This window comes from Chenopodium quinoa, unplaced genomic scaffold (genome assembly GCF_001683475.1).
Source record: "Chenopodium quinoa cultivar QQ74 unplaced genomic scaffold, ASM168347v1, whole genome shotgun sequence".
Taxonomy (NCBI): Eukaryota; Viridiplantae; Streptophyta; class Magnoliopsida; order Caryophyllales; family Amaranthaceae; genus Chenopodium; species Chenopodium quinoa.
The window spans coordinates 1133814-1154935 of NW_018742861.1; the positions used below are offsets into that span (position 1 = coordinate 1133814).

The 21122-nt window shown below is 35.1% G+C and overlaps 1 protein-coding gene and 1 long non-coding RNA gene across 2 annotated transcripts; one reads left to right on the plus strand and one right to left on the minus strand.

The window, feature by feature from the left end:
- Positions 1-784: 784 nt before the first annotated feature.
- On the minus strand, positions 785-7541 carry LOC110726115. The gene is made up of 6 exons (XM_021905579.1): positions 7377-7541; positions 7105-7267; positions 5578-5671; positions 3310-3509; positions 1417-1537; positions 785-1188 (listed from the first exon to the last, which is right to left on the minus strand). Exons 1-5 carry the CDS (start codon positions 7434-7436, stop codon positions 1422-1424), a joined length of 633 nt encoding a protein of 210 aa, XP_021761271.1. The 5' UTR covers positions 7437-7541; the 3' UTR covers positions 785-1188; positions 1417-1421.
- Positions 7542-14054: 6513 nt separating this feature from the next.
- LOC110726069 lies at positions 14055-14457 on the plus strand. Its single transcript, XR_002512309.1, has 3 exons — positions 14055-14091; positions 14242-14299; positions 14416-14457. It is a non-coding gene; the product is annotated as an uncharacterized LOC110726069 (long non-coding RNA).
- The last annotated feature ends 6665 nt before the right edge of the window (positions 14458-21122 follow it).

Consider the following 21122-nt stretch of genomic DNA (forward strand, 5'->3'; position numbering starts at 1 on the left):
GGTCCGGGAGTTTGAGCCCGGAAACATGCGGCGCACTCTAGCCTTTTGGTGGCAAGAACACTAGCCTTAAGCGAAAGAAGGGAATCTTAGGAGCACTTTTGTCTATTTGGGCAACGGAGCGCGGGAGGTCGGGGCTTGTGATGGTTGATACTTCAAGGCAGGCACAAGCGGGTCCAACCCACGACCTTAATGCATCAAGTTGGTTTGGAGGAAAGCTATTATCCAAGTAAGACACAATATCTATAAAGGTCTAACAACAAACAAGCATAAAAGTAAGGCAACACCTGGTAGAAGGCTTAAGATTTCATTCAATCATTCACCCTCTAAAGAGCTCTAATTTGATTACAAGGAGAATCTCTAGTGAACACTGCATTGATAGTAACACAATAATGGGACCTCGGGCCTAGAAAACATAGAGAAAACTATAAGAAAGCATCTAAAGGAAATCTAATACATCAAAAGGAGTCAGATTCTAACACTATGCCTATTGAACCACCAGGCTTAAATTGTGGATTTAGGCCAAGGACAACACAATGAGGGCTGGTGAATTAAAGACTAAAGAGTTTACAAAGCACAACACAATGATCAACTCACTTTCAGGCATTCTGATCCTGCACCTCCTCTTCCAAGTTCCAATTCTCAGCTAAACACTAACATTTATTAAAGTTCCTGCCACCATTTATTAAAGGAACCTGCAGGGAAGAAGTCGTTCACTCTTCATTATGGACCTGTTTACTCTTACAATAAAGAAGACCTTTATAAATTATATTAGTGCTAGCTAGTGTTTATAGTCTTATAGAGCTTGTGTAGTTAGCAATTAGAAGCAATGAAATGGCTTGTTTGCTAGAAGTGTTGTATTTTATTTGTATTAGTGACTCCAAAATACATGTAGTAACTAGCAAGTACAAGAGGTTTTTTGTTATCATCGGAGCAAAAGCAATGCAGCTCATTAGCATTGGCTATAATAAGGGCTACTATCGTCTTATATTTCTTTCTTCTTATACTTGTCAAGGAATACAGCCTACGAAGCCAAAATTTCGTCATTTAACAATTCCCCACCCTTGAAGTACATATTTAACCATGTGCCAATGAAAGGGATGATTTGGCTGCAGAGATTATTTAAAGCATAGTTAACCGACATCTTCATTCCTCAAAACAAAAAACTTCTGCAAAACTGGAACTTGGTACCTGTAGAGAACATAGTGTCATCAAATCGTATTGCTATACTACATATATTTCAAAGTAAAATTTTATTTATACTTTATATTAATAGATAATAGTTATATTAATAGTCAAAGTGCTCAAACAATAAAGGGAGAAAATACTAACAAACAACAGCAACTATAAGTATAGAAATGTGGGCCTAGCGATTGTTGAAATACAAACATTTGCCAAATACTATAACTCATAACTAACCAGTATCACCATGGATCATCAACATCAGAAATGGTGGAAAGCAGTATTGACCTAAGCTCCTCTATTTCTTTCAGCACTTGCTCATTCTCAGCCTGTCTTTCCTGTATCTCAGTTGCTAGTGCTGCAAAAGAGAATTTTTTTAATGACATTATGTCAATAGATCGAAGTAAAGTATATCAGAATTCAAATTTCCTGCTCTTGACATTTTGGGCACAAACACCATCACATTCCAGAACAAATTCAATACTTGGCAATAGCTAGCTGGACAAGGTGCCGCAGAACTAGGGAATACACAGGTTTGTAAAATATTAAGTTTCACAATCATGGCGTTCAGAAACTAAATACTACGATAAATGATCAAGCATTAATGTAGCAAAAAAATTTCAGTTTCATTGTAAATTTTTTTTTTTTTTTTTTCAAAGGCCAATTTTAAAATTGAGCACCAGGCAAGAACCTTCACAAGACATGAACAAACCATTCAAACCCCAGTAACAACACCAGTGGATCCTGCTTCTAGTCAACTAGGTTCTCGAACATAGCTGTACAAAACATTACTCAAGATATCAAATTTTTAGGTCCAAAACCTCTAAAGCTATGCTTGCTAACATATTATTATAACCTATATACCAGTTTCCATTTGAGTGATCTATATCAACTTATATCAAGGTCTTACATAATAAAGGCAGACACAAACAGAGAAGATTCACAGAAGATGGCAGCTATTGGAATAAAGGGATCAGTAACTAAGAATTTGATTTTTTAAATAACTACTGCAGGACCAGGCCAAAAGTAGATTGAGCTGATTGCAAGCTTTGTACATCACAAGCTACCAAAAAAAAAAAAAAAAAAAAAAAAAAAAAAAAAAAAAAAAAAAAAAAAAGCAATAAGTACTTAAGCTTGAAATAGAACTCCAAGGAACTGCCAGTTGTCATACTGTTAAGTAAAGTGGATAATTTGGTTCGCATATAAGCATGAGTCTTTAGGCTACTGCCAATAGTTGGAAGGTCCTTCATATCTTCTAAGTAGATATACTTTGCCACACAATTGAAGGGAGTCTATCTTAGTAAACAAGAATGATGACCTACTGCTATACTAAAAAGAAAAAAAAGGTAACTAGATATTATGCATTATAGACAAGATATAGACAATTTGAAATAAAATCAAATTGGCAGTCAAACATCAGTTGACTTAGATGAACAAAGAATTCCAATTAACATCAAACATAATATACGCTGTTAATAAAAATGCACAAGGTCAGCCCACAATGAATATACAAAACTCTTCAAACTACTAAACAGACCAGCAAGAGTGCCATTGAAACCGGGGTATGCGTAAAATGGAGAAAAGAGCCTCGGTTGAAATTTGCTTTGTCCACTACACTTTGCACTTGCAGTAACATACATTTCAACAAAGACGAAAAAGTAGACATTTAAGCTGTTTCAGCTTTCAAATGTGACGGATTGATTAGAAGTCTCATTAAACTGCACACTACCACAAAATTGTCAGGAAAAAAAAAAAGGTGGCAGTTGTCAATTTGGGCAGAATTAAAACAGAAACTAGCCTTCTTATATTAGGGCAGAAAAAAAGGTTGGAGTTGTCAATTTGGGCAGAATTTGGGAAGCAGCAAACTTGTAATAATTAGATTCTTCTTATCCTGCTATGGCTAGGAGACACATGAGCAGCAGGAAACATGGTTCTATAATATGCTACAGTATATTACATTTCATAGATTCAGTAGGTCACCAAGCAGTGATCAACTGCTGACACACCTGAGAACTCTAGTATACAGGCAAAATATTGACTGTGATTCAGGTTTTTATTGAACACAAAGTAAAAAACAATTATTGTAAGAGTTATACAATGTTGAAAAGTTTATAAGAGGAAGATTATTACCAGAATTAGACCTGTATAGATCTTCAAGAATGTCCTCAGAAAGTGCAGTCACTGGTACTCTAAAATTGTAACCTGTCTGATCAAGCTTATGGATCTCATCCTCAAGAGATTCTTTTTCCAACAACATTTCCCTCAGTATGTTGCAACCTTCACTTTCAATTTTCTTTTGGAATTCAATACACGCCACGGAAAAACTTTCCCTATCCAGAAATTCAACAATTAATCTCATCAAGATAATCTTGTACAGTTGTTTCAACGAAAATTTTAGCACATTGACATTATATAAGGAATTTGAATATGTTGAAATTATACCTCTTTTTAATCTAAAGCAAAGAGAAAGAGGTTGCTTTCTATTTATTCATTGTCACATAGATATAAGTCAAAACATGGTCACTATGTACTAAACACTGAGAAAGAAATTCAAAAAGAATGCTGAGGCTTTAGTTAGCACTATTAATATACTTAACCAAAAACATCACAAATGGTTGCCAGACTTGCCACTAATTATACCTTCAAATAATGCTTGTATATATTGAAGAGTGGGGTTTCCACTATTAAACACCCACATTTTATGTTACTTTCCATAAAACCATCATTGTTCCTGATTCAATTCTGTTTTCAAGGAAGTACTGATCATCTTAAGGTTCAAAAAGGTTAATAAAATGTTTCAAGAAACAGTTTAAATTCCTCCATTCATGATTTAAGCCTCAACTGATTTATTTTTACAGAATTAAGTAGAAAAGAGAAATCGTGAATATTTAGGTAGTCGATGAAAGACTAACCAAACTTAGGTTTCTATGAGTTTGTGCGTGCATGGGGTGTGTGTATAATGTATATATAATCTATACTAAATTTGGCTGCTTTAAATTTCCATTGATCAGCAAGGAAACCACTAATTCTCATAGAAACTAATGCGTTAATATTGACAACTGAATTATTAAAGCTGATAGTTCAAATCCTCCAGAACCTCATTATATCAGAATTAGAATTACAGCGAATGCAACGACCACTTTGATCTTAAAGAAAAGGAACATAAGCAGCACAAATCTTATTGACTTCCTGCAATATGCTGCTGAAATTGCAAAGCAAGGACTCGGATGCTGGTACCTTAATTTTCTTACAAGATGATACAGATAAACACTCATCATCCATTCTACTTTCGTTCTTTTTAAGTTTTTTTTTTTTTTTTTTTAATCTTACTTTATTTAATAATACTTTGATATGATCTTACTTTTTAGTTTTATTTTCTTTCAGCTTCTTTTCATTTTTTTTTTATTTCCTAATTATTAGTTTATGTAAGTTAAATTTTTTATCATACATTAGTTCAAAAAAAAAAAAAAAAAAAAAAAAGAAAAAATCCCGATTTCTCCCCCGTAATATTTTGTTTGTAAAAGAGTGTTTCGGAGCTTCAGCTCACAAGTTGAAACAGCTCCCAAATCTCAAGTCCCACACCCTCTCTCTCTCTCCTTGCTGCCCTGCACCCAGCCACCTAAACATGCACACACCATTGTCACCAACCAATAGCAATTGCAACACCCGTATGCCGTATCCTCATTGCTCTCCCTGATGCACCCCCTGCTGCTGCACCTTCCTACACTCCACAGTCCACACCTATCTAAACTTTACCATACATACCTCCCTAAATGCAAGCAGCCAACAACACCACCAACACTCTCTCCATTCTCTCACCCACACAGCCAAACAGCAACAACTACACCCCTCAACAACTCACCACACCCACAAACACCAACTCCCTTGCTGCCCTTGCCTCACCAAGCAAACACAAGCTACGCAGCTAGCCCTCTCTTCCTCAGACCCTCACTCATGCAACACCAGCCTGCGGCACCAAACCAGCAGCCCACCTTTCCGATATGAAAAAGTATTTGAGTAATCTTGAGTCTCTCAGAAACCAATTGCCTCTATAAAACTAAGCAACAAAGAGTAGACCAAACTACCAACTTTGGGTAACATTGCTTTACAGAGTCCATCTGCATTTGTTGATTGTTTACCTAATTTTGGGATTTCAAGCTTAAGATTTATAAACACAGGCAAGAGACAATTGTTGTGGACTAAAAAACTGAATAAAACTTTCATGTTCAGACATACAGGACCTTGCCTATAATAAAAAAGAAGACATAGATATTGGCCAGATTGCTTCAGCAATGTGTAAAGATTTCCCCTAGAACTATTTAAAATGTCTCCAAAAAGCATTTATATTGTATGCAATTAGAATGAACAATGAAATAAATTAACAGCTTTAAAGAGTACCGCTTCTTGTTCAATCTATCACGTAGATCATCTTTTTTCCTCCTTTGATCATTAATCTCTTCCGTCAAAGCTGCTATTGATTTTCTTGAGTTAACTATGAATAAAACAAAAAAGTGGTTGTAATAGCAAGAAGTTGTATAAAAAGTGAAGAACTAGCTACTGAAATTAAATATTTGGCATAAGACAATAAATACGACAAAACTACAGCAATCACATTATGCACTACAATACTACATTCCTATCATGTTTCTTGACAAAAACCTAAGCTATTACAATGAACACACACACACACACACATACACACAAAAAAAAAAAAAAAAAAATTAAAAAAAAAAAAAAATGAACGTTGGAAATCTTTTCTATTGGGGCACGACATTTCTGCTTGTGGATTTTGCTTGGATGGATAAAAAGAAACAACAATGTTTATTTAGAATATCAAAGCTTAGCGGTGAATAACTAGTACATGCATTGCCCTAGATTTGTAATCAGACGAACAAGCTCATTTGCAGCACAATTCATTCAAGAGAGTCAGACAATGTTCCTATGTCACTAATCACTGGTGTAATCCATAAACTCACAGTAATTGTTCATTATGCTTACTACTTTAAATTTTATTATGTGAGATAACCAAATGAATGCCTCTAAACTTTTGGCAATACATTGGCATAAACTACAATGTTAGGTAAACTTCCACTACAATACTTCACTCGTTGGGTTATGAGACTTATATTATGTTCAATGTCGTATTTAATTACAAAGTATCCCTTCTTCACTTGCTTATTCTTAGTAGTAAGCGGCTCCATTTGGATCCTTTTTCTTTCTCTTCATATCCTTCTACATTTCCCTTCCCTTCGTTACTTTCACTCGTGCACCCCCTCAAATTTTCCTCTTCTCTCTCTTCTCAGCCCATCTTCTTTCATTCCCATTGCCCAATCCCTATGTTACTCGGACTCTTTCATTTATCTCACGTGTCCGTGTCGACACGACTCGTGTCGGACACCGACACCGACACTTACACCTGGACACTTCATTTTTAACTAAAAACAAAACTTTTTTCAAGAAAATGGGCGAATCCGATACTTGGACACCCGTGTCTAATTAGACACTTCATCTGAGTCCAAGTAACATAGCCCAATACTCTCAACTCACCCCTCACTTCAAAGTCGCACCAACACGACACTTGCAACTTCAAAAACGTTCTCTAAACATATAATTAAATCGCATTACAACAAATATACCTATTTCACCGATTCTTTAAGAACATGATAATTTAATCATCTATTCCTTTCATCCTAAGTAGGAAACAACTTTCTTTGCTATCACCGATAATTTTAATTCAAAACCATCATCAAATTAAAAATCAATCAGCAATCTTCAAACGAAATTCGATTAATAATGTTAAATAACCCAAACTCCAATCAACATTCTGATTTTAAATCACCCAAAAAAAAAAAAAAAATAAATACTGCTGTAATCAAAGAGAAAATGATAAAAAGATCAACAAAACCTCAAAACCAAAAGAATTACCTGTGACAGTAATCAAACCACTTAATTCAAATTGAGACAAATAAATCAACTTCATGAGCTCAGATTCTCTAGCACCCAACGCATTCTCAATCTCTTCAATTTTAACAATTTCCGATTCAATTTCCCTTGTAATTTGGATATTCGCTTCGATTTCATCATTAACCTAACAGAAAAATTAATTTGCTCAAATTTTGTTGGCGAAAACCCTAGGTATGAAATTGAAAGATTAAAATTGATGCAGAAATCAAAGGGAAAATTTGGAATTGGATTACCTTGTCAAGCATGTCATTGAGGGTTGAAATTTGGAGGAGAATTGCTCCTGAATCGTCCATCTTTCTCTCTCCTTTTTCATGGAAGTTCCCGCGAATGATTTTGACGTCTAACGGCTACTCTTGTTGTAGTTATTGTACGACTGTACGTATGATTCAAGTAGCGGTGAGTCATGAGTGTATGATAAGTAAAATAATGTTAGATTTGATTATTATTTTTTATTTTTAGGAAAAGTTAGTGCGTTTTTATTAATCAACGTTCAAAGCAATTCTGTTCGAAAAGAACGTACAGGGAAACCTCACAAGGATAATGGTTTTCCCAAATCTGTTCTACACCAAACGACACTAACTTAGCGAGGTGATGAGCGGCAAAATTACCCTCGCGTCTAACATGTGATCAACTAATTAAATCGAAATGAGAACTAATACAAAGAATATCATCAAGAATTTTATCCAAATTTGAGAAGAAAGTGGAAGCAGACTCGAGGCGTGAGATAATTCCTTTGCAATCCGACTGAACAATGATGTTCTTCAACCAATATCGACGACCCAACTTTACCGCAAAACAGATGGCCATTCCTTCAGCCACGTCTGGAGGCCATCTACCTCGCAACCTTCTGCAACCAGCAAACACAACTTCCCTGCTGCATTTCGTGCTATAGCACCAAGGCCTATCCACCTCTCGGTCTGTAAAGAGGCATCGCAGTTAATCTTAATACACTCACCAATGGGTGCTGACCAGGACCTCGGGCTGCTGCTAGGCTTCTTCATCTTGCGGCCATAAATTTGAGTGGAGTACTTGTTATAATCAGCAACAAGTCGCTGGACTCGATCGGGGATGATCAAGTGAGGGGTTTCCTTAGCATTGAAGATCATATCATTCCGTCTACACCAAATCTGCTACATCAAAGCCACTCCCACTTGACACTTCTTTTTATCTAATTTGCTCCAGGAGACAAGTAAATCAGTGAAGTCAGTATCACCAACATTCAACCAAAGTTCCTCACAGGCACATTCTCGCCAGAGGTTTCTCACCGAGTGACAATAAAAAAGGGCATGTCGGGTTATCTCAGAATTGTTACACCAGGGGCAGCAGTCCTCCTCCATCACGTGACATCTCTTTAGCAAAGCCCTCACATGAAGAGAGTCCGTACACAATCATCACAAAAAGTGTCGAACCTTCGGAGTGGTCTCAAATTTCCAGATTTCGACCCAAGCTTGATGGAAATTGTCGAGATTACAAGACTTACCCAACATATAGGCGGTTTTGACGGAGTAAATCCCATCTTTGGTGAACGCCCAAGTCAAGAAATCGTCAACTACACGAGAGCTAAGAGGAATAGCCATAATGCAATTAGTGTCCCTTTCCGAAAAAATTGAAGATATCAGCCCATAATTCCACTCTTTGCTATGGTTATCAATTAAATCACAGACTTACAACACGGAATCAACCTTCTCGCTCTCTATAAAGCGCTTTCTATCAACGGCAACCCACGGGTCCTTCCATATATCAATGCTAGCACCATCCCCTACTCTCCAAATAAGACCTTCCTTGAGTAGAGCTTTTGAGCCCCATATATTCCTCCAAGAATAGCTACTAACCAATCCCAGGGACGAGTCAAGGAAGGAAGAATTGGGGTAATACTTGCTTTTCATCACCTGAGCCAAAAGAGAAGAAGGATCTTGAACTAATCTCCAAGCTTGACGACCAAGGAGAGCTTGATTAAATACTTCCATGTCACGAAATCCGAGACCTCCCAAACATTTCGGGTTGCACATGGAATCCCAACTTCTCCAATGAACGTGATTTTTACCATCTCAGTTACCCCACCAGAATTTTGCCGTGAGAGAACGAATCTCATGAAGTACACATGTGGGAATTCTGTAAACCCCCATAAGGTACGTCGGAATTGCTTGGATCACCGATTTGATGAGGACTTCTTTCCCCACCTTGGATAACAATTTCTCCTTCCACCCTTGGAGCTTCTTCCAGATTTGATTATTATTTAATTGTATTATATATGCTACAACTCTACAAGTACTTTAACGATAATACTTTTTTTTTTTACAAAGGTTTAAACAAATTACATATTAATAGAAAAGCACATTGAAAGTTGCGCTGCTTCAGCCTCTATTTAGTGAGCTCGGTGAACCCGCCTTCTATCCGCCTTATGAATGTCGCACTGTCTGAAAGAAACCCTAAGCAGCTTGATTTTGCAAATGATCCAAAGTTGAATAATGTCACCTTGACCATCGCCTCTAAGGAGAGTAACCAGATTATAAGAATCAGTAAAAATGGTGATTGACTGAATATTTGCGCCTAAAGCCCAACGAAGGCCATACAAACAAGCTAAAGCCTCCGAGTGTAACGCCGTAGTACATAACCCAAAATTACTGCCGCTTCTAATCCTCTGATTCGTCACGTCCTGATTATCCATGCACCAACCCATCCCTGCTATATTTGAATCTACAATTGTCTGTTTGAATTGAAATCATACATGGTGTAGCAGCATATTCCCCCAGTTATGCTACATAAAAGCCCGGTGGCGTTGTGCAGGTAGGAGTTAAGCAAGGAGTGTGGAAAGGTGTAATAGTAAGATCACCCTGTATAAAGAGAGTATGTGATCGAAGTACTTCCAGAACTTGCAAAAGGAGGTGAAGAATCTGAACGAAAAACCCTGTTATTCCGAAATAACCAGAGACTCCAAAGAGTACCAATAAAGATACTAATGTGGGGGCTTGAAGTCTCATCCCGACTAATGAAAAATCGATTTTAATATTGGATTCAATCTGTAAGAGAAAGGTCTCCATCGTGTTGTGAGTTGATGCAATAATGCTAATAAAAAAAAGAGGTTAAATAATATTCATTTAGTTTCAAAAAAAAAAAAATTGTTTATCATTTCATGACTGTTTTTTTTTCTAATGAATCGTATATATAAATTATGCAATTCTAGCTAAATAATAAATTAAGTCTTCAAAAAAAAAAAAAAAAAGGTTTCTTCATTTATAAATAAACTAGAGGTTACGTGTTCAAATCTTATATGTGTATTTTTTTAAATAAGTTGATGACATGCATGAAATGAGAATCGAAATGAGGAGAGTAACATATATGTCACGTATACTGATTTAGAAACGTTTTTTAATATATAGTATAGATTACTTTGTATAATTCTGAGCATTTTCTCAAGGATTATCTAATTTATAAATATAAAACTCTTCCCTCCCCCATTTCAAAATAAATTTCCTAATTTCACTAGTAAACAATAGTAAATGAGAAGCCCCAAATGGAAAGCGGTTATGGAAATCCGCTTCGAAACAAAAACCCACCAAAAAAAACATCAAACATCAAATGGCAAGTGGTTTGGGTTTGAACCGCTCCCAAAAATATAATTGGAAGCAGTTCAAACAGTGAACCGCTCCCCATTTGCTAAAAAAGCCCTAACATTTCCCACCCCTCCTTATTTCTCACGCCTCATTCTTCTTCTCTCTCCTCTCAGCTCCATTTCTCATGCCCTTCATTACACTATTTACGTACATCATTTTAACTTCAATTGCTGCATTATACATAAAACTAGTAAGGCCTGCACGATGTCCCAAGTCATTGCTTGTATTTTTATTATAGTTATTTAAAAAATTCAATATTAATGTTTAATTTGTCAATTCGATTAGACATAATTAAAGGGAGGAAACTTAAAAATTTATGGCGGGAATATTTGATGTCCATCAACGGTTACAAAATTTCAACAGTGAATTGAAGTTGAAGTTAAAATAATAATTTAGGTTTGCTTATTAATTAAATAAAAAATAATAAACAATAATATATTGAGTAGTTAATACAAAGTTGCAAAATAAGGAGCATTACGGTCAAATCAGAAAGTCACAACGTGTAGTTTAAATTATTCTATTTGGAACAATAAGTAGTAAGGGGCATTGATAGTTTGATGGTAAATTACTAAATTTTGTCTTATGTTTATTGGTTCAAATTATAACTCAATCATAAATTTGCATTGAATTTTTGTATTTAGTATTGATGAATAGGTCTTGACATGTCATTGCTTATGTGGTGCCAAATACATTAAGGGAGGGGTGACATAAGTCAATACCATGTTATCCTATTGAGTTTTAATAATATTACTAGTGTGTGGCCCGGGCGATGCCCCGGGTTGCTAGTTTATACTTGTTGGTTTCGAGTTTAAGTCTTGCTTTAAACATTTTTTAGTTGCCAAACTCAATCATTACATAATGGAAATAAATAGTATAATAAAATACCAATTAACTTATCTAAATTAACTATAATTTTGTTGGATAAAAAAACACAATTAATAAATGGCTAAGATGGTAAGACTTGTAACTTAAGAATTGTTGGTCTTGAGTTCAAGTCTTGTTATAAGCAAACCTAACACAGGTTGTGAAGGTGACATGTGGCACATATTGCTAACATGTCGAACTTAAAAAAGGTGACACGTGGAACATATTATGTAATAGGAACGCTTTTTAATATATAACTAGTGTTCGACCCGGGCGTTGCTCCGGGTGTTACTTTGAGTATTTTTTTTATTATTATAAAAGAGTTTGAAACTGTTTTATTTATTTATTATTGTCTGTAAATTATAATAATACAATTACAATAATAAATAGTTTTGAATATTTTTTGCTTTTATTTCTAATATGTATTTATATATTTATGTGCATAGATAAAACATGATTAGTTTCTAGCTTAGATGGTAATAAGTTGGTCTTCATTCAATGAGGTCTTGTATTCAAACCTCATTGTATGCATTTTTGGATAATCATGACATGAAACAAAAATATGCTAGAGATACACATGGAATGTTGAATGATGATGTGGCATTATACTATGCAAGAATGAGATACACGTGGCACATTGACATTTTTAGGAACGCTTTTTTTAATATATAACTAGTGTGTGAACCGGGTGATGCCCCAGGTTGCTAGTTTGTAATGGTTGGTTTCGAGTTTAAGTCTTGCTATAAACATTTTTTAGTTATCAAACTCAATCATTACATAATGGAAATAAATAGTATAATAAAACACCAATTAACTTATCTAAGTTAACTATACTTTTGTTGGATAAAAAAACACAATTAATAAATGGCTAAGATGGTAAGACTTGTAACTTAAGACTTATTGGTCTTGAGTTCAAGTCTTGTAATAAGCATTTTTTAGATGCAAACCTAATACATGTTGTGAAAAAAGGTGACACGTGGAACATATTCTGTTTTAGGAACGCTTTTTAATATATAAGTATAAATAATAATAATAATAATAATAATAATAATAATAATAATAATAATAATAACAACGACAACAACAATAATAATAATAATAATAATAATAATAATAATAATAATAATAATAATAATAATAATAATAATAATAATAAGTATTGATAGTATATCTATAACTTTTAAAAGTGGGAAGTTGGCAAGTTGAAATGCTCCTTAGTAATAGTGTGGTGACCTTTTTGCCCCTCAAAATATTCAATTACAGTTTTGTCCCTTCCCCTTTTTTTCACCTTTGTCTTTACCCCATTATTCACTTTTCCTCTAAGCCATATGTTTTCTGACCTTTCAGCTTTCCTCTTCTCTCCTCTCTTTTCACGTTCACAAGTTTTCTCAGCCAAAGCAAGGGTAGGTGTCGACACCTTCAGCCACGATGGCGGTGAGTTTCCTCTACTTCTTCACGTCGATCTCTCTCTTTCCTCGCTCCTCATCCTTCTCGCCTTCTTCACCATGGCCGCACTCGTAGCTCATCTTCCTCTTCTTCGGTAATTACTCGCTTTTGATTGAAACTGCAGTTTCAGCATTTTATTTTTGGATTAATATGTGTTTTTTGTGTTTTGCTAAGGATGATGATGATGCTTCCATCGGAGTTTCGATCTCTTCTGTTACGGTTAGGGCTTTTAATTGTCTTTTGATTATTTTTGGATTATTTGAATTCAATTTTGTGATTTTTGAGTGTTGCTTGGATCTGATTTTTTATTTTGTTATTTTATGAAATGTAGGATGTTGGAGGAAAATCTGAATCCTCCATTGGAGCTCCTTCTTAGCTCTCTCTTCCTTTGAAGTAGCTTTTGAGGTACGCTCATAATTTATTTAGTTTGGCTTTTAGGGTTTTGTTCTAATGGGTACTATTTCAGATCTTCAGTATTTATCTTTTACCCCAAAAAATCAAACCTACCCCCTTTGCCATCCCCTTTCCCTCTTTCCATGGCTGACGCTAGAATTTTTATTTCATTGAAGCAGTTTCGGAGCTTTCCCTGAGCCAGAAGCGGTTTCTCAAGTAAGTAGTATTTTTTTCCTTTTTTATTGTTGTAAAAGCTATTCAGTTTCACCTTTCTTTTCATCTCAAATCTTATTGATCTATTGAACAATTATGCGCAACCTTAATTAGGAAGTAAAGGATTCAAAATGCCCAGCAATGATGAGGGATTTGAAGAAATCAATGAATATGAACATTCATTTGAGAAAGTTAAACAGAGGTTAAAAACAGATCGATCTAAGGTAACCCCACAAATTTTTCTGGTTTTTTCTTTGATTATTTTCAATTTGATCGGTTTTTTGTGATTAAATCTGAAATGGGTATGTTTAATTGTTGAAGAAAGTTCCAGAAACTAGAGAGAAAACGAAGAAGATTATCTCTGAACATGCAGAAAAGATTGCCAAACAAGATGAAGAACGCAAGATTCATCAATAAGGTATTTATAAAGGTTATTTATAGATTTTGAGTTGTTTTGGCATTTAGGTTTTGGTTTTATGGTTTTGATTTATTGAATGTATGTAAGGTGTTTGTTTAAATGCGCAGCTAAAGTTTTGTGGGGTTTTTGTGATTTATTGTTTGATCTCAGGTTACTTATCTGTGTGGTGTACTTGGGTTTGGAGGATTTTGCTTTCTACTTGGGGCAAGTGAGTCTTAAATTTCTTACCAATCTGGAATTTTGGTTTTGCAGCATTTATTTTGTTTTAGGTGTAGGTTTAGGTTGTTGAAGCGTAGTACTTATTGTCTAATTTTTAATTTTCAGGGCCACAAGATGTTCCTATTGTGTATTGTTTATTTTATGTCATATTTGTTCCACTTAGACGGATTTACTATCGGTACAAGAAGTGGCATTACTATCTTTAAGAAAGGGACCTCTGAAAACAAAACATGCTTTAGAAACTAAATGGGTTGATGGGAACAAGCATTTGCTCCAAATCCTTCTTGGCTCATTTTTCTTTAAGTTCTAACATTTTGACACTATTATTCATTGTTGGGGCTGGTTAATAAAGTATGCTTAATATAAGTGAGATAAAATTTGCTTGGTAGAGGTTACATTGGTCTTGAGCTTCGAAAAATCAACAATTTAGATGTCTGCATAGTGGTTTACTTTGAGACTGATTTTTAATGATGATTGTTAATACAATTCAGAAGCGTTTGAAATCTGATAATTATCTTATGGTTTCTGTTTCTTTGAATGCAGTTTGTCGATTGATCAACGAGGAGACTATTCCCGCGGTTTTGCCCCTGGTTGTTGACTTGCTTAATCACCCTAAAGAGGCTGTTAAAAAGGTTGTTATGGATTTGCATCGGTTTTATCAGCAATCCTCGTCTTTGGTTTCACACCTCGTCTTGAATTTTCACAAGGTGAAAGGATTTCTTTCCTTTTTTCTGCATTATGTAAATTATGGGTTTTGGGTTGTGGATAATAATGTTTATTATGACTTGTAATTTTGTTGAATCATTATGGGTTTCAAACTGTGCATTGTAGTAGTAACAGTTTGGTTGGCAAGGTGTGCGTCTTACCCGAAAAGTAAGATAATCTTTAGTTCCACATTTTTATACTTTTTCTAAAAAACTGAGTATTTTTTTGCTCATTTTGGTTGATTTTTTTTTTTTTGAAGGAAAGATGGAAAGATTTTTGGTTTCAATTTCGTCGATTTATGTAATAATCTTTTGTGGAGGTTGCTTGTTTTTGTTTATTATTGGGTTAATTTTCTGGGAATCGGTTGTTTTTTTAGCATTATTGTCGAAATTCCGGTGATTGATTTGTGTTTTTTGAGTGAAAATGGCTGGTTTTAATTTGTTTTGGTTACCTAGATTTGGTTGTTGTGTAATGTTTTGTTGATGGTGGTCAACAAGTTTGTTCTTTGGTTAAATTTATGCTTATGACCTATGGGTATGATTAGTGTTTCTATGTACCAGTGTATTAATTAATTGTTTTATATTATTTCTGGGTTTGTGAACAGCTTCAAACAGATTTGTAGGTAGTTTCATGTTTTCAAGTGGTAATTTGAGGCCCGTGCTTGGGCATTTAAATTGAGTATTTGGGTTAGCCTGAACATATGATTAGCACTGAAGCTTTTCAACCCTTCCTAGAAGGTGGGGAAAGCTTACACATTGATGCTAATCACAAGCTAAACCACTTTAATTGGGTAGCTTCTTCAACAATAATTTGGAAAGTGCTTTGAGGTATCCTAAATCAACATACAACACAAAGATGGCGAAGAAGAGGAAATTTAAGTTCGACTGAAGGGTAATTGTAGGTGGCTCAATGGTGCTGAAAGTTAGTCAGATTGTTGGAGTTATACGAAATCGACTTCATCACGGTGATCATGGATACAAGCTCTGGCATGACTCAGGCAGAGCTGCACTTGTGCTTCAGCTGTTCAGCACCCCTTTTGTTGGACTTTATTATAATGTAGTCTCAGTCCTAAATTCCTAATGTATCTTATGAGATAATTGATACTGTAGCAAAATATTAATAAGGTGTATTGTATATATGAATATGATTCAGTTTTACTACAATATGAAACTTTATATGTAAGCTATAACGATGAGCACATTTGATATGTCAATATGTTGATTATTTTGGTGAATGGGAAGGACTTGAAAGATATAACAGACCAGATGGAAGAAATAATTGTCAAACATGCTTTTTAGGAGATACATTTTCTACATGGTTCTCATGTTTATCGGTTTAGTGTGTGTGGCATACCGGTATATACAACTATACAAGTACTCTATAGACCTTCCTTTGTATAATTGTATGTACTTATCATTGAAGAATGCATCTGGCATAGCTTAAATATTTCATCTACTCCGTAATAAAAACCTACCATACATTCATACCAATTAATTTAGTTGTGAATATGTATTGTGATTTGAAGAATTTTAACACGTGTCAAGGAGTGAGCAAAAAATTGGGTATTCGATCCCAAATCCTAAAATAATTAGGACTCACCAGGTGAAGAGCAATGTTTTGTTGTTTTAAGTGAAGTGATGAAGTGCTTCGAACCTTGGATCCACTCTCGTTCACTCAAAAAACAATTATTGCAGGAGTTGAAGTATATCATCAGCTTCCTCCTAGCAAAGAAATAAAAAGAATAAAAGTCCAGACACCTTTTAAAAAAGCAAGAGCTATAACCATAAAGGAAAAGGTGGGAAAAGGGCCATGTTGTCATCAATAAAAAGAAAAATCAAGATGGCAAATTCTTCACATTTTACTCTATAAATCATCGTGATTGAAGTAAGTGGCCGAAGCAGACTGCCGAAATCTTATCTTGACAAGCCGAAGTTAGCCATTGCTGAAGCTTATCATGCCGAGCCAATGATTTGTTCATCCAAAGCTAATTGTCGAAGCTCAACATCCCATGCTTAGCTAAGGAATTGCAGCTTATAGCTGAGGTAATTAATTGACCGAAGCTCAGCCGAGACAAATGTTGTTTAGCCGAACCAAATTGTATCCGAGCCGAAGGTGGTTCACCCTCGCCGAAGCTTGACTCCCAACCGAGACTTGCAACCGCCGAGCCGAAGTTGGTTCATCCGAGCCGAAAGTGGTTCCTCCAAGCTGAAGCTCAGCCGAGACGAATTTTATTTAGCCGAACCAAATTGCATTCGTGCCGAAGGTGGTTCACCCTCACCGATGTTCGAGCTCCCAACCCTCGCCAAAGCTTGAGGTTCGAGCCAAAGGTTCTGCCGAAGAAAGTTCGTCCGAGTAACAAAATAACAAATGTAGATTTTCCGTTCTAGTTTCGGGTGCTAGGGACTGCTAGAAGTAATGCTAAAAGCAATTTGTAGCTACCTAGATGCTCGTACCACAGAGTTGGAAACTGATGTCTATCCAGCTTTAGATGAGCTTCTTTCTTTGAGAAAATTTATGATATAGGTGGTGGAAATGCGATTGACTGCTTCTCCGAGGTTGAACTATTTGATCTGAATGTTGGTAAGTGGATCCCTACCAGGTCAATGGCGCAAGAGGTAATGTACATAATTATTCATCCTGCTACTATCAAGTTTTTTCTCTACCTCAAAATTTATGTTTCTATGTAAGCAATCCTTTCTGGTTCAATTACATGCAGCAAAAACCACATTTGAATATCCATTCTTGCATTTTGATTGTGTAGCTGAATATCTTGCTCGCTAGAAAATTCACTGTTACTTTTTTTAGTTTTGTTGAATTGTCTCAAAGTTCTTACTTGCTAGCTGGCGTAGTTTGTGGAATGAGTGTATCATCTGAAGGAAATGTGTCCTCGACTCTCGTGCAATTACTAATATAATATGGATCGTATTATGGAAATAATAAGTTCGTTTAGTTGGGTGGTATTTACGTCTTGCTAGAGACCAATATTGATCATTGGGTTAAACCAATGCCAACTAAATGGATCCTATGAGGTCACACGTTACAGTGTTAGGTCGAACAAGAATACCGAGTCCAAAAGTTGGGCTTAGTGAATGACTGGTCATAAGGAGTAAGATAGGAATAAGTCTTGCCTTAATTAGATAATATGATTATATATAATAAAGGGCTTGGGGAAAAATAATACTGATTTTCATCTTTCATAAAGAAACAACGTAATATTTTTCCCTTCTTCTCTCTCTACAACCGGTTAGAAGTTCTCCATAGAAAAGGAGATTAATCTCTCCCGTCCAACTAGCATTGGTGGAGGTTCGATCTACACTTGTGGACCAATATTAGAGGAGCGACAATTGGGGCTCTAATCTCCGCAAAAAAGGTAGAAGAAAGCTTGGGAATTCACGCATCAAAGGTTAATTCTAAACTATTATGTGATCCTTTATTTGTATATGTATGAGATCCTATTAGGTGCGTATGAATGAGATTCATGAAATTCCGCTTAGAGTACCTAAAACCCTACAGTGGTATCAGTTTTTCCACTTGCATATAATTTATTGGTCACAATAATATGATTATTTTGATGTGTTTTATGTTAATTTTAATTTGATTAAGGGGAGGAATTGAATTATGGATCGAATAACCCAATTAAAATATGTTTTTGATTGTTTGGAATTGTTTAAATGTAGATTTAATTGCTCAATTTTCTTCTTAACCCTAGACGAATTTTTTTAAGCCCTAAATGAATTAATTAATTTTCTGATTTTTGTTGTGTTATGAACCCTAATTTTGAAAATTAATGTGTTAATTTCATATTATTTGATTTAATTTCTCATACTTAAAAGTGTTTAGTGTGATTATATAATTCATAAAAGAGTTTTATATGAATTAGAAATCGAATTTTATGAAAAGCCCTATTTAAAATGGAGATTTTAGATTAATTTTCTGAAATTATGCATAAAGGAGTTTATGTTTAATTTAATTAGATCACCAAATTAATTTTGCAAGAGTTGTGAAATTAATTCAACTAAAAAAAAGGAGAATTAATAAATTGAGTGGGAGCAGCCACGGTTGGGTGGCAGAGCCACCTGCTGATGGGCCACGGTGGCTGCTCCGATGGTCAGGTGAGGCGGAAGGCAGTAGGAGAGGTCGAGCTAGGGGAGGGCAGTAGCATTACCGCTTGCTGCTGTCCTGGTTGGCTAGCGTGGCTGGGCACTCCGCCTGGTTGCGGGGATGGTGGAATCTACGGCTGGGCAGGGTGCTCAGTTAAGCTCCGGCGATCGAACAATCTAGGGCAGCAGGTGCGGCAATTATGGGGAGGTTGCAGTGGCTGGATGTGCAATAGTTGCACGATTCCAGTCACTGCACCTGATGGTTGGTGTGCTGGGCTGTTGCCTGGTGCGCCAGCCAGGGCTGCTGTGGCCGGGCGGCTGCCTGGCCGCGGCGGCTAGCTGCTGCGGTTGCTGGGCAGTGTACTCAGTCACAGTCCCCTGTTTTTCAAAAAAAAAAATAATAATTTTGAAATTTAAATTTAATTATGGATAAGTATTTCAAAATCTGTTTTTTAAGTAGATAAATGAGCAATTCCAATTATGGTTATTTGACTTGGTTTATTTGATTATCCATAATTTGATTTTTTAATCTAATTAAAATTAGATGGTTAAATAGTGATTAGGATGAAATTTTAAATTGGTTAAGATAATCCTAGAATATAAATGTGATTCATTTTCTTAGATTATATATTTATTTGATTTCATCTCATTCCTAATTTAAATATATGATATTTTAATTATGGTAATGAATAATATGGAGATTTTATCTAATCGTGTCTTAAAATATGTGATATTTTGAAATATACGTGGCCTTAATTAAGAAAATCTGGTATTTTAGTTTAGGCAAAGTATGCTATGTTATTTATTATGTGGCAATTGTATGTTATATATGATATATTATTATTGCTATAAATGACTAGTATGACCCAAAGTTTAAATTAGAAAATACGATATGCGTATCGTTGTGTATTTTTGTAATTTAAAACGATCTGCGTATCATTAAGTATTTTTGTAATTTATTTTAATTATGAATTAGTTATTTAAGTACTTGATTAATCCAAAGAAGAGCCCAAAATGAGAAGGCCCATGACGAAGGTGGATGGAGATCCATAAAGAGTTCAAGGAAGTGTCTAATCAAGCTTAGTTCTTAGGATTAGGGGCCATACTAGCTCATATTTAATTTTATTCATTTTATTATTATTCTTAAAATGTTTATAAGTTTATTGAATGTTGTTATCAAATGCGCTAGAGTTCACTAATTTATAACAACATAATAAACTTAAGTCCCACAAATATTGAGGCTTGCTTTTCCAAATATAAAGTATTTATTAAACCCTTGATTAATAGTAATGGGTCATGCCTTCGCAGCCCGCAGGGTATTATTATTAATCTTGGGAGGTAAGGTGAAATTGCGAATTTTGCACACTTAATTTGGTCATCCTCAACAAAACCATCAAAAGCGTTTTAGATTTTGAAGCAAGGGGATAGTTGAACATGTGATGTTATCTATCCAACCAAAAATTACAAGAAGTTGTAATTAGTAAAGGAGTTTACTTATCTTGAAAATGTAACCTTAAGGAAGGGCCTCCGTCCGCTTAATGCTTCATAGGGATAGGATCTTGGAATCACATTATTCATAAAGGGACACAAAATGAATATAGTGTAAAGTAGCTAAAATGATTTCAAAGGATGTTTGAATCATAAACTACTTTGATAAATGTAGTTGAACTTTGTATTTAATTGCAAATATTATGTCTTTATTGATTAATTTTCGTGTTATATATGTTATCTCCTCGATTGAAATAAATATTGAGAAACGTTCTCAAAACTAAAAGAGTATCCGTAAACCATTATCCATGCTTTGCTAAAAAGGTTTTGAAGGCTAAAAGGAGTGTTAAAAACCTATTTAATAATGTCACATGTCTAATGATAGCTTCCAAGAACTCAAAAAGTTTGAATAATTGAATGACTCCACCATTGACTCATTTTGAAAACGTTTCAAGTGATTGGACTCAATGGAGAGGTACAAGACCTCTAAAGACAACATGAGTGTGACTCACATGAAGA

Excerpts from the sequence above, each read along its gene's own strand:
- LOC110726115 (XM_021905579.1), bottom strand. The coding sequence starts at position 7,436 with ATGGACGATTCAGGAGCAATTCTCCTCCAAATTTCAACCCTCAATGAC. Across the intron at positions 7,268-7,376 it reads TCAATGACATGCTTGACAAG|GTTAATGATGAAATCGAAGC; the intron begins GTAATCCAATTC and ends TTTTTCTGTTAG. Across the intron at positions 1,538-3,309 it reads TCTATACAGGTCTAATTCTG|CACTAGCAACTGAGATACAG; the intron begins GTAATAATCTTC and ends TCTCTTTTGCAG.